At 33.7% G+C, this 14,317-nt stretch overlaps 1 protein-coding gene across 7 annotated transcripts in view; it reads left to right on the forward strand.

The window, feature by feature from the left end:
* Positions 1-14,317, forward strand: part of dpr12 (defective proboscis extension response 12) — a 508,475-nt gene that overhangs the window by 423,065 nt on the left and 71,093 nt on the right. For all 7 annotated transcript variants that reach the window (XM_073992337.1, XM_073992340.1, XM_073992338.1 and 4 more), the window contains one exon: positions 5,082-6,394. In XM_073992337.1, the coding sequence (XP_073848438.1) occupies positions 6,301-6,394 (94 nt within the window). In that variant the 5' untranslated portion in view covers positions 5,082-6,300. The remainder of the gene's footprint in view (positions 1-5,081; positions 6,395-14,317) is intronic.

A 14,317-nucleotide genomic window follows, 5' to 3' on the forward strand; every position in this document is an offset into this window, starting at 1 on the left:
TAAAAATTGCAAACAAGCTTAAGGCCGCAATTATGGACCGATTGTAACGAATTTTTTAAGGAGGTTGGGTTCGGGCCAGAATAGAAACGATTAGTTTTTGCTGACGATCGTGAAATGTTCAGGGAATGAAATGGACCAAAAACAAAATTTTAGCCAATTTTTTTTAAACAAAGTTTGAGTTTATGATGAAGAAGAAGCGTACAAACCAACGTGAAGATCAGATAATACTTAGCGAGTTAAATGGACTGAAACTTTTGTGTGAAATTGGTAAAAATTTCAATAACGTAGCGGTTAAACAACGGAAGTAGTAGTACTACATAAGTGGGTTTCATTAAATTTTAGTTTGTGTGAACTAAATTTTCCTTTCCTGCTACAAAAATGTCTTTGTCATGCTAGATAACTTTTTGGTTTTGGTCATAAGTATTATACATTACATATCTGATATTTGATAATTAAATTTTCACAATCATTAAAAGAAGTTCCGTGGAGAGCGATTGTCCAGGGATAGTGGTATAGGGTATCCCATGGTCGGCTCCGTCTGACTATAGACTTTTCTTACTTGTTTTAGACTTATATTACTGATAACATAATTTTCATTGTTTCTTTTTTTTTCGTTGAAATGTCATAAGACTTCTTGAGCAATTTTCCCGTGTTTTCAACAATAAATAGGATTTAATACACATATGTTCAAAACAATGAGTCTATTAATAATTGCATTTATTTTTGGTGTCATGTATCAAGTTTTAGATCCTCGTCAATATACTTCAGAAGTAGGCTCAAAATCACAACTAGAGTATATACCTACATAAGTATCATTCAATTCAGTGATATCACTTCCGTAAGACCAACGTAGTTAAATGACAAAAGAAAGCGAATACAAACGGAAAACCATACAAAATATAAGAAAATATCTTAAAAATATTGTTTTCTTTGTTTACAAATACATACAGAGCATATAGCCAAAGCGGTTTTAGCGCTGTGGATGGATACTATAACTATAAAATTTCTTAGGAAATCCAATCTTAGCGAAATAATGTACTAAATCGCCACGGCCAAAATTGCGTTAAATAACAACATGTCCCCATGGAATGTGCTTTATTTCTGACATAATAAAAATAAAAGAATAAAGAAGGTCGAGCCAATTTCGAACAAGGTTGCCCGCCCTTTTCTTCTATATTCTTTTATTTTTATTATGTCAGAAATAAAGCAAGGCAAGGAAGCCAGGCGACGAGGCTTCTTATGTATCCAGATCTTTAGATCCTTTCCTTTGAACAAAAGTTCAAAATTACAGCTTCAATTCTTCACTCTAATTTTTTGAGTTGTGAATTGTCAGGAGTTGTGAAGTGATGGGAAAAACGCCGACACGCATGTCCTCTATGTTGGTCTTTAATCACGCTGCGGTGTCAGAATATGGTCAATTTTCCATGACCCACAAATTACGCACAGTGTTATTATATTTTTCACACGACGTTCTGTTAAAATACAAATCGTGGTATGTTGATGGGCAACTTCTGACTCCTAATCACGGTTCTGCTTGTATTAATATTCCAATCGTTGTTATTTTCATAAACCAATTGCAGTTATTTCCCTAAATGCATATGTACGTATAACAATTCCAAATTCTGGTTTCCTATCGTGCATAATTTCCTAAATTGTTTAGAAGCAAACAAAACTCTGGCAACCAGTCTTGAATTCTTCTATCTATACATGTACATATACAAAAACTCTTAAGCCGTGTAAAAATTATTTTTTTTTTCACAAAAAAATCAATGAACACAATTTTCCCTACAAAAATCTAAATTTTTATACCCTCAGCCTCTAGGAACACTTTCATACGACCAAAATGTGCCTCATCCAAATCAATTTCTTAGTCCCCAAGTGTGTTTTTAATCAGATTCAGACGATTTGGAAGCCGTCCAGATTGGGTCCAAAATTTGGCCCTCATAATATTTTGTACAAAAGTAGATAAATTTCGGATTCCCCCCACACAGTTCAATACCTGCTCTCAAAACATTTTAATTTTTTTTAAACAGGTTGTGTTTGGGCCCCTGTTACGATATTATATTTTATTTAGGGGCAAGTCCATACTTCTTGAGAAAACTGCGTAGGAGCTATAAACAACCGCTACTGCCACAATGTGGAATGGTTGTTGTGCACGACAACTTTCGAGACGGGTTCTGCGTTGGTCCAACTTTGTAATGTTTCAGCGAGTCTTGGATAAAGTTCGAAGATGGCCCACTACATTCGGCACCTTCACCATAAAAGTTCAAACTTTTTCGCTATAATGGTAGGCATCCTTATTTCTTGAACGGAGCAACAGATTTGGCCCAAGCTTTGGATTTAGTAATATTTTGTGAAAAATCATTTTAAGCTCGCCATATCTGGGCGCTCCTTAGGATAACTCCCTTACTAAAGTTCAACATATTTGTTTAAGTGCAGTCTGTCCGGGGATCCTTTGGAATTTTTTACAGAAGGTACTTCCTGTTTAGGGCGATACAGCCTTACCAGGCTCGGCAAACCCGACTGATACTTTTTTACTTGTTGAGATTTTGAGGAACAAGAATTGGTATCCGATCAGTTTTTTTCTTTTGTCTTCCCAAAGTCGAGGAAGTAATAGGAAAATTCCTAGAAATACTGCATCCATTGAAAGTACTTATTTATTCCATAGCGTCCTATTTTACCTAAAATATAATTATTTTGTTTTTCTATGCTTTATTCAAAAAAATAATCAGCAGGAAATTCCTTTTTCGTTCAATAGACATTTTAGAAGAGTGCAAAATAGGGTTTATTTACGCATTTACGCTGTATCTCTGAAACTAATTCGAAGTGAAACAAAGAGACCAGTTTAACATAATCTTAACGGACATCACTGCGGTAGAATATAAATTGTATCATGAAAAATGGTTGATATATATTTTTTTGCAAATTTTTAGCACAATAAAGAATTTGTAATTTTTATAATTATCAGAATAGCTCATTACAAAAACGAGTTCATTTATTTATCATTTATTGTTGAATTAATGTTATCAAAAATTTGAAAATCAAAAAATCACAAGAAATGTTTTTCTAGATGTTGTTCATAAGACAAAGTATTGGACGTTTTATGCCACAAACATTCAATAAATATTAGATTGTTCTGAAGTCAGTAACACTATAGTCGGTGGCCCCCCTGACTACGTCGGTGATATTATCAAATATGCTAGAATCATTAAAATGCTAGAATCTGTTTTTTTTTTGTGAATTTTAGAATCATTTTTGATTATTTAATAGAAAACATCATCCTATTTTGCATAGCGTTGATATTTAAGGCAGAAGTATTGTAAATTACAGTTTTAGAGTACGTTGGTGAATGTCCACTTTTTAGATGTTTTATAAGTTTTCCAAAATAATATTTTAAAATCAAAATTATAAGCATTTATATATCAAAACTTATAGTCAAGATATGTTAATATTTTTACCAAAAATAATATTTAGAAAAACTTTAACGGTTTCGATATGAGAACATTTTGAACAAAAAAGGGGCGAAGGCGCCCCATTTTACCATACATAGATAAAGAAAAAATCGTCATTTCAAATATGTTTTTGCAAATAACCTCGACCGTTGCGCGGAAAAGATATGACCGCTATAATTGTAATATTTAGAAAAAATTCTAAAAATTCTTGATATAATATGAACTAAATGTAGCACTCAATATTTAGGAAAAATCTGGAATCTGGATTCGTTATAGTTTTTAAAAATCAGTTTTCATACATTTGAAACAGGTGTATCGCTCTATTTATTTAAGAAGCAATGACGCACTCAAAACTCGTTTTAATACCCGATATTTTCAAAAACAGTGGATATATTAAAAAAACATGCATTAGGAACTTCGTCTCTGATGTGTATTCTTTAACTTCTTCTTGGATCAACCAATTGGAAATTAATATAAAAAACTCGTTTCCTTCAACGTATTTTTCCTATTTTTTGCATTAATACGACAACAGTTTTCGCTCAAATTATTATTTAAAAAAAACCCTCGGTGAATAGTGCTAAAACAGTTTATTTTACAGAAATGCGTTCAAAACTTATGGTATAGGATAATTGTTCGCGAGTTACAATACACCATACCTCAGTTTCAACATATGTTAATTTTGTACAATAAAGCCCATATAACTATTTCAACTTGAAAATTTCAGAAATTCTTATCAACGAAATTTTCTCATATAAATTGATGATAGACGCATCTGATGCTGGCAACAAGTTACTATAGCAGATTCCCAATAATTGGCAAAGGTCAGGCAACTTATGGTTATCGGCGTTTAGGATTTAATGGAATTTCGATTTACCTGGGATAAGCTTGAAAATGCAAACTATAATGGTTACAAATTCACTGAATTAGCAATAGTTATTATTAGTGAACAGAGCAACAATATAAGCTTTCAGACCGTTATTATCTAAGTAAAGAAAAATGCTACAACGTCATAGTAAGTAAATACTGTAAGTAAATATCCATATAGGATACTTAAACATTTTTTTTTTCACGAAAATGTAGTTATCCTAAAGGATCGGGGCCAATGGCATAATTATGTTTTTGAATTGATCAAAAGTTTTTAATTTCTTTCCCTCGAATGGAATTCTTATATTTATTGATAGGAACCAAAATATAGTTCAAAATACCAGTCACGGACAAAAAGTTTCAATTCGTCTCAACAACGAACTATTTCAAGCCCCCGGTGAACAAATTCACTTTACGACAACCTGCAAATTGTAAGAAGGTATATTAAAGCACCTTAAAAATGTCATGTTCTAGAACTGCCGTGCCTTTCAACACATATCTTCTGTTTCTGCAGTAAAAAATAAACTTAAAAAATTAATAACTTTAGGATTCAATTACAGATGCAAATCAAACTTTACGACAATTGTCAAACGAACGTTTGCATCTGTGCGTACCGTCGATGCAGAAAATCAAAGTTTCAATCTATGCTTTATCCCATCTTTCACATCACACTGAAATTAAAATTGCAAATTTAGTTTCTTAAATCATGAAGAAGAACTGCTCGTTTATAAATTCTTCCTGTTATTCTTTTCTCCCTCTTTTCAGTTAAGGATCAGGAGCAATTCCTTTGCATTGCGAATCAGTAGACGCCCACAGAACAACTGTACTCAACGGAAGGAAATAGACCAATTCAACTAACAGCAACGGCAACAACATAAAACCACCTACAATCTAACAACACGCAACTGGAATACGCCACCCCAGAAACCAAACTGTGTTGTACTATAACTGCTTTTCTTGTGCAGGAAATAAAGAAATAGAAAGACATATCGGACAACAAAACCCCCTTCGAATGAGCGAATCATAGTGCAAGTGACATTCCGCGAATAATCAAGTATTTTGTGTCACCGCTGAGTATGATTTCCATAATTGAACTGAGCCACCAAATGTAAAATACCAAACGAGAAATCAACATATCTTTGGCTTTGTATTCAGACGAGAGGCACCAAAAAGCAAAAAAACTAAAATTCGATTATAGTTGACCCAATCAGACATCATCCATCATTTGGCACAACAAAGAGCATCACTTGATATCCCTGCTATGAGAAAATAAAAGAAACGACATTTCATTCGACCAAGGGAACACAAAAAATATAAAAATACATGAAAAATTATACAACCTAATACGATTATGACCAACAAAAATATTCGCACAATAGGAAAGCATGATATTATGGACCAATAACAATAAGCATTAGAGAGCAAAGAAAGTGTACAAAAAGTGCAGAAAGAAATCCACAAAAAGAAAACCAAAAAAGACCATCACCATCTATCAACAAAAAAATGAAGAAACATATACAAAAGAAAACGCTATCGAATTAATTTTATTGTCATTGCAAAACAATACAATCACTCTCAAACTCACAAACACATACACACACACAAAAACCGAAGCCAGCAAACTATAAAAACACACTCAAGAATTACAAGCAAAATAACACTTTAAGAGCGACATTTATACCCATGCGTCATTTGTCATTGCAACAATTGTAGAACAATAAATCGCTCTGTCATTGCCAATAACAACAAAAACAAACGTTAAAACGATTTGTTCAATTCGCATTTATCTACTTGGCAACAACTGAGTCAGAATTAACATTGCCTTCCGAGGATCGCATCACGAGGAGGCACGATCACGTTGCCGGCCATACACGAATAGGACACGAATGCTAAACGTGTGACAAACACCTTCGGGCTCTCCTCCACTGCTCCAATATCATCATTGATCCTGTAGCAGGAAATACAACTGAAGGAGCTACCACAAATGTTGCCCACAATAACGCCAATGCATTTGCTGGAATTACGAATCATCTTACTTTGCCTGCCATCCATTCTACTGGCAACAACACTGGAGCCAGGTAAGTGAAACTATAAAAAAATTTTTATACACAAATAGAAAAGGGATTTAAATGCCACTGTTGTCCATTTTTATAAAATATACGTAGCACAGTGGCTCAGAATCGTTTTTTCTGGGTTAAAACAATGTAACTTTTGAACTGATAGAGATATTTTTATATATATATTTTTTATAAAACCTTCCGCTACATCAGAAGCAATCAAATTAAGAGAAATTCAAGGTCAAAGTTAAAATTTGGAGTTTCTCCATATTGTGCATCAAAATGTGAGTGTTTTGAGTTGAAATAATTATTCCAAAAATTACGTATTTTCCAAAATTGGGGAAAAAAATTGGCTTCTTTAGGAGCACACAACGTCCACACCTTCCAATAGGTTGACCTATTTTTTTTTTGGTTTCCCTAGTTTCAGTATGATTACTATAGAATCCCATATAGAAATGAACAATCGTTACGCCGGGAAAATCCATTTCTGAACCATTGTGCGTAGACTTCCACAGTAAAAACAGTAGCCATCCAGCCTCCTGTGCCGTGTATCAGTGTTTGTTGGAACTGTAATGTAGGCGAAATTTAATGTGTTGTTACTAGAGTATGGGATTCCCGACTTTGTTTCATTCCCGGGAAATCAGGAATGAAAATTGTTCCTGGACTATGGGGTATCGAATTTGTGACAAATAGATATCAAAAATAAAATACGCACCCCTTCTATTTATAGTTGTATCATTAGTTATTTCTTTGGAACAATATTAATGGTAAAATAGCACTAAATACATTACCCCAAAATCCAATAAATCTTATATGGCAGCTGTTCAAGAATATCTTTATGTATGCGGTCAAAAACCAATTTTTCCTCACTAATATGCGAAGCAAAGACATCCTTCATGTCAAAGAGACCTGTTCGATTCTATTTTTCAGCTCAACGATATTGGACGTTCTTCATATGATTCGAAGAGCGTATCGAACGTAGAACAAATCCATTTGTAAATAGTTTCACACGGCTAACCTTTTGCGTAAAAGGCTTCACAATTGCACCATGAGGACACCAGTGATATATGTAGATGTGTACTTATCTGAACATACAAACATAACATAGTTATTACTGACTTCCCATTCTAATATACGCGATTTGTCAGTTATACATTACTTATACATTTATATCCTTAAAAATGCTGGCGATAAAAATTTAGGCTAAAACAACAAGGAAATGGCCTCAAAGAAAAGAAAAGTTATGTTTTGTGATTAAAATTTTTCAGAACGCACAAATTCATTGACGTTGCCAACTATTCAGACTTTAAATTCCAGAAAAAAATAATAATTATTGAGGAACCAAAATGTATGTACTTTTCACGAATTATCGCAATTTTTACAAGAGACCCACAGTGTGTTACGAAGTATCGGGACACGAATTATCGTATTCCATTGTATTTCCAAAAAAAATGTCCCGGAAAATCCCGTCTAAAAAAAACATCGGGAACATGCAGAATCTCGGACCGAACGAAAACCTTTTAATGAAAAACAAATAAGAACGGTGTTAAGTTCGAACTTGTATTGAATAGGAATAATTAGTTTCTTTCGTTTATGAAAGTACAAAATACATCCTCCACGTTAAGGCTTATTTTCGGAGAAGCACATTATATAACCTGGTGATAATCAGTTTATATTGATACATTTCTGCTTCGATTTTTCCACCCATTGAGATTCCAAAACACCAAGTTACATCAACTTTAGAAGAAAAATGTAGGAAACCATTTTAAAAGAGCTAGCACGGGGCGTCATAGTTGTTTTTTCCAGAATATGAACCAATTTTTACAAATTTCCGAATTGAGCCTTTGTATCCTCTGACAACACACAATATCAAATTACATCAATCTTGGTTCGAAAATTTGATAAAAAAGCCTCGAAACACATAAAATTGGCCAAAAAGGGTTCATGGGTGCTAGTATAAAACGCGGATATACATGGATAGTTATTTTTCCCAGCAAAATTTATTTGAAGTTGTTCTGTGTAAAGTAGTGATTGCATAGTTTTTTGGAGCATTTCATGCATTATGTTTATTACATTTTGCGTAGAGATCCCTACAAGAAGATCTCTACGCAACTGCTTCTTAAAGCTTGTCGATCCCTACAAATAAGGACTTTTTTTATTTCTTCCAAAAACAAACAAGAGTGTCTACATTTCTAACATTTTGTTATAAATAAAAAAGTACAAAAAGTTAAGTTAATTAAACGTTGCGAACTTTTTTGCGGTAATCCGCGAGACTAGAATGAATGGAATGGATTTGGAGTCCATGCCGAAAAGTGAACTCGTGATTAGAAAGCAACATAAAAAACAGTTTGGATGAGCGGAACTTGATGACGCAGAGCTGTGGAAGTAAACACAATAGCGGTCTAATTTATTGGATACTTTTTATAATATGTGTTAATATACTTCATACATCTTTTTTACATAAATAAAAAAATGTGTTTTCTTTATTCTGGGATATTATTAATGGCTTGCATTTTTATTGCATACTAGCATATGCCCGCTACTTCGTTAGCGAAAAGTTTTCATTTATAGAAAAGAGGTTGCAAACAGAATTTTTGTTGATTCCCTTCTTCCCTGCCTTACCCCTTAGCGAACAATGCCAAATTTTCTCCACTAATAAATTAGTTGTTTTTAAAATATTAAAACAACAACACACAGTGGTTCCAGCCATTGGCCAAAAATAAAAAACTGGATGTCAAATGTTTGTTACAACATCTGGCAACACTGATAGCTACGACATGGACCTTTTTCAAAATACATTAGTTTTAGTTTTATTCGAAAGTCGGAACATTTGATTTGACGTGAATATAACTAACAATTTACGTGTAAGTAAATATATTCAAAATATCGCAAAATATTATATAGGATTTTGAAGGAGGATGTAATAGATTAATTTTTTTTAATAATAGATCATGGGTTTTATCCTAACCAGTATTAAATGGTGGGTCGCAGACTAAAACTGCCATAGAATATGGTTCCTACAGACATAACTCTGTTATCTGACCACGTACATTAACAAAAGTGGCATCAGTTGAAAGGTCAAGAAGTTTTCTTCCAAATTCGTTTTACGTGAGCTGTACGCGACTTCCAGGAAGAACGCTTTAAGATCTATATTCAAAATTTTTTAAAAATTTTCAGACCAAAATGTTGGTATATTTAACCCGCTAAATTGGTTGGTTTTTATACTGTTTTGAAGATTGTTTTGTTTCCACAGGAAATATTATTGACCATTTTCTCCATATATGTGGATACACTGTGCATCTGTGGGACTAAACCAGATTATTTTGAAAAAAAAAAATCATAGAATTCATAAAGTAAAATTTGAACATTTTGTTCAAATTACATAATTCGATTCCTAATCTTCCCAATACTAACGATATACAATTATTACCTTTCGTTCAGTTATGACCGGTTTCTGCAATACGATTCGAATTAAAATTCGTTCAAATAACTACCAAACCAAACACATCAATAGTGCTCTCATTCCAAATTTCAGAATTCTAATTCTATCCTTTCACCCAATACACCCAATACCAAGGTTTGCCAAATTTATTACTTTTTGTACATCTGTAGTACTCATTTCCAAGGCTAGGATTCAAGTCCTATCCCTTCATCTAATACCAAAATTGTTCTAAATGTAGTACCATTAAGTACATATAGTAGGCATTTCTAAAGCAACATTCTTATCTCAATCCTACACATCAACTGTTATTTTTGTACACAATTTTGGAATTCCAAAAAGTCTCAATAACAAATGTTGTACAGGGCTGAGTTGTCTTTGGATTTGCGTTTCTCCCTCACGTACACTATGCGTGAACAAAAACATCATTTGGTTGTTGCTTTTTTGCTCATACATTCACACATGCATTTGTTTGTTTGTATTTCTCTGAGCGGCTCTAGTTTAGTGTGTGTTTTGGTGTCTTTCGTATACATACGGTATGTAATTCCAAAACCGCCTCAACATCTCAATCCTACTCACCAACAATGACACTAATACCAAAATTCAGATTTCTATCTCTGTCCGTATACCCTTTTGTATTGGATGTACCATATAGACAATTTTTTATTTTTCCATCATATTCCTAACCAATACCAAACATAGTACCATTTGGTACTTTTCGCATTCCCAAAACCACTTCATATCTCAACCCTACACACCAACAGCGACCTTCATTCCAACTTTCGGAATTACAACTATATCCTTACAGCCTATACAAAATTGATTACCATTAAATACTTTTTTAATACCAAATTTCAAATCCCAACTCTATCCATACAACCAATACCAAATTAAGTACCATTTAGTAATTTTCGTACACATAAGTACGAATATCCAAAATATCAAAATCATACACTCAAAAATTATTTTTAATTCCAAATATCAAGACTCCACCTCCACCCATTCACCCAACCCCAAATGGCACCAAATTTAGTATTCAGAATTGCAGCTCTGTTAATTCATACAAAACCAAATTTAGTAAGATTTAATTAATTTAATTAATCGAGCTTTTTTATGACCTAAGGAGATTACATTGAAAAATTGATATCTAGCGAAGTCCTACACACACACACATCAACCACTATGCGACGATCGTTTCGTTAGCTGGTTAGGCTAACATCATCAGGCATATTAATGTGTTGTTGTTGCTAGACAATTTTCGCCATTTGGAGCTCCTATTTATACATCCAAGATTGCAAATTTTGCATTTGTGCAGTTCAAATTGCAGCTTTTTATTTCCAAAGACGACTCATTTGTCCCCCTTCTATTCCAGAAATCAATTTTTTCAATGTTACATTCATATTACAGTCGATAGCTTTTTTCCATCGTAGACTGTATATATGTCTTTCAAATCGAAAGATTTTTTAAGTGGATTGTGGTTTAGAACGCTAAGACGTCAGCAACATTGTCTGTTAGTTGGCGACGACCCAGGTTCGAATCCCAGCCGGGCTCAGCTGAATGTTTTATTTTAAAGTTTTTGCCTTTTTAGGGGCGAAGGCCATTATTTGTGAGATTTAATTAATTTAATTAATCGAGCTTTTTTATGACCTAAGGAGATTACATTGAAAAATTGATATCTAGCGAAGTCCTACACACACACACATCAACCACTATGCGACGATCGTTTCGTTAGCTGGTTAGGCTAACATCATCAGGCATATTAATGTGTTGTTGTTGCTAGACAATTTTCGCCATTTGGAGCTCCTATTTATACATCCAAGATTGCAAATTTTGCATTTGTGCAGTTCAAATTGCAGCTTTTTATTTCCAAAGACGACTCATTTGTCCCCCTTCTATTCCAGAAATCAATTTTTTCAATGTTACATTCATATTACAATCGATAGCTTTTTTCCATCGTAGACTGTATATATGTCTTTCAAATCGAAAGATTTTTTAAGTGGATTGTGGTTTAGAACGCTAAGACGTCAGCAACATTGTCTGTTAGTTGGCGACGACCCAGGTTCGAATCCCAGCCGGGCTCAGCTGAATGTTTTATTTTAAAGTTTTTGCCTTTTTAGGGGCGAAGGCCATTATTTGTGAGATTTAATTAATTTAATTAATCGAGCTTTTTTATGACCTAAGGAGATTACATTGAAAAATTCTAAACCACAATCCACTTAAAAAATCTTTCGATTTGAAAGACATATATACAGTCTACGATGGAAAAAAAGCTATCGACTGTAATATGAATGTAACATTGAAAAAATTGATTTCTGGAATAGAAGGGGGACAAATGAGTCGTCTTTGGAAATAAAAAGCTGCAATTTGAACTGCACAAATGCAAAATTTGCAATCTTGGATGTATAAATAGGAGCTCCAAATGGCGAAAATTGTCTAGCAACAACAACACATTAATATGCCTGATGATGTTAGCCTAACCAGCTAACGAAACGATCGTCGCATAATGGTTGATGTGTGTGTGTGTAGGACTTCGCTAGATATCAATTTTTCAATGTAATCTCCTTAGGTCATAAAAAAGCTCGATTAATTAAATTAATTAAATATCACAAATAATGGCCTTCGCCCCTAAAAAGGCAAAAACTTTAAAATTTAGTAAGATTTAGTTCTTTTCGTACACATACGTTCGAATTTCCAAAACTACCTCCATATATCAATTCTACACTTCAACAATAATTTTAAATCCACATTTCAGGATTCCAGCTCTATCGTTTCACTAAAAACCAAATTGTACCATATTTAGCACCATTTAGTACTTTTTGTAAATTCCAAAAGTACTTTTTGTAAATTCCAGCTCTATTGGTTCACTCAATACCAAATAAATTAAGTACTTTTCGTATACATAAGTTCGTGTTTCCGGAAATGCCTTCATATCTCATACCAATACTCCAGCAGTAACCTTTATTCCAAATTTCAGAACCCAGCTCTATCGGTTCATCTAAATCCAAATTTTACCAAATTGAGTACCATTCAGTACATACACATAAGTTCGAATTTTTGTAACTAACTTCATATCTCAATCCTACACTCCAACAGTAATCTTAAATACAAATTTCAGGATTCTATCTCTATCGGTTCACTAAAAACCAAATTGTACCAAATTTAGTACCATTTAGTACTTTTCGTACACATGCTTTCGAAATTCCAATACGACCTCCATATCTCAATCCTACACTCTAACAATAATCCTAATACCAAATTTTAGTATTCCAGCTCTATCGGTTCCCCTAAAAGCAAATTTTACAAAAGTACAATTTAGTACATTCCGTACACATGAGAACATATTTTCAAAAACACCTCCATATATAACCCTACTTCTTAACCTTGATTCTCATTCCAAGTTCCAAACTTATAGCTTTATCCGTCCACATAATACCAAGTGGTACCAAATTTAGTACATTTTAGTTCTTTTCGTACACTAATAGTTCGAATTTCTAAAAACCCTGCGGTACACCTATCCTACTCTCCATTAGTGACCCTCATTCCAAATTTCAGTATTCTAGCTCTTCTCGTTTGTCTAATACAAATGGTACCACATTTAGTACTTTTCGTACCCTTCTAGTTCGAATTTCCAAAAACCTAACCTTATCTGACCCCTTCGTACCAAGAGTGATCCACACCCGAAACTTCAAGATTTTAGCTTCAACCGTTTCGTCTGGACGTTGATGAATCAATCAGACATTGAGTCAAACACTTTACTATTTTTTTAATATAGATTTAAACTGACTAGAAACACATTCCGAAGAATGTATCTAAATTCAATCCAAAGCACTAAATCAAAAGACATGACGTGGATCGAAAATGGACTGCAGCCTCTCTGCACCATGCCCTTGTAAAAAGCATGACTTCTTTCACATAAAAAGATGTAGTCCGAAGTCACTTGCACTCATGATTCATCCATCTACTTCTTTGGCTACAAACATTTTGCTAGATTGATATACATGGATAGTTCTTGTGGGAGTACAAAATTCCAACCCAACCAATTCGGTAGAAAAATGTGAATAAAATGTTCAAAAAATCTTAAATCGGGGGTACCCTTATAGGGGACATACATATACTGTGTGATTTCTTGAAAGGGATGTTCTGTACCTGTTGTAATATTTTTTACTCCTAGCGAATACTGTAACTAAAACTTTCAAAATACAGAAAATCTGGCGTACCGTTCTATGGGGGCTGTGTAAGGACTTGGACCTATACCTTCAGGTGTAAAGTTTTATTCCCCCAACGAAGACTAACAGCCTGTTTATGTACGTAGATCAGAATTTAACTGCGTAAGAAATACTACTAACCATATGTGTGTTTTTATACCCTACACCACTATGTGGGGAGGGTAGGTATTATAAGTTGGTTTTGGCCAAAAAGTTTGTACCGCATCGAAATAATGGTCGTAGACCCATAGTTATATTTAACAAAATTAATGTCTGGACGAGCTGAGTCGATTTGGCTAT

The sequence above is a fragment of the Musca autumnalis genome, unplaced genomic scaffold (genome assembly GCF_047663935.1).
Source record: "Musca autumnalis isolate F117 unplaced genomic scaffold, ASM4766393v1 scaffold_5, whole genome shotgun sequence".
Lineage (NCBI taxonomy): Eukaryota > Metazoa > Arthropoda > Insecta > Diptera > Muscidae > Musca > Musca autumnalis.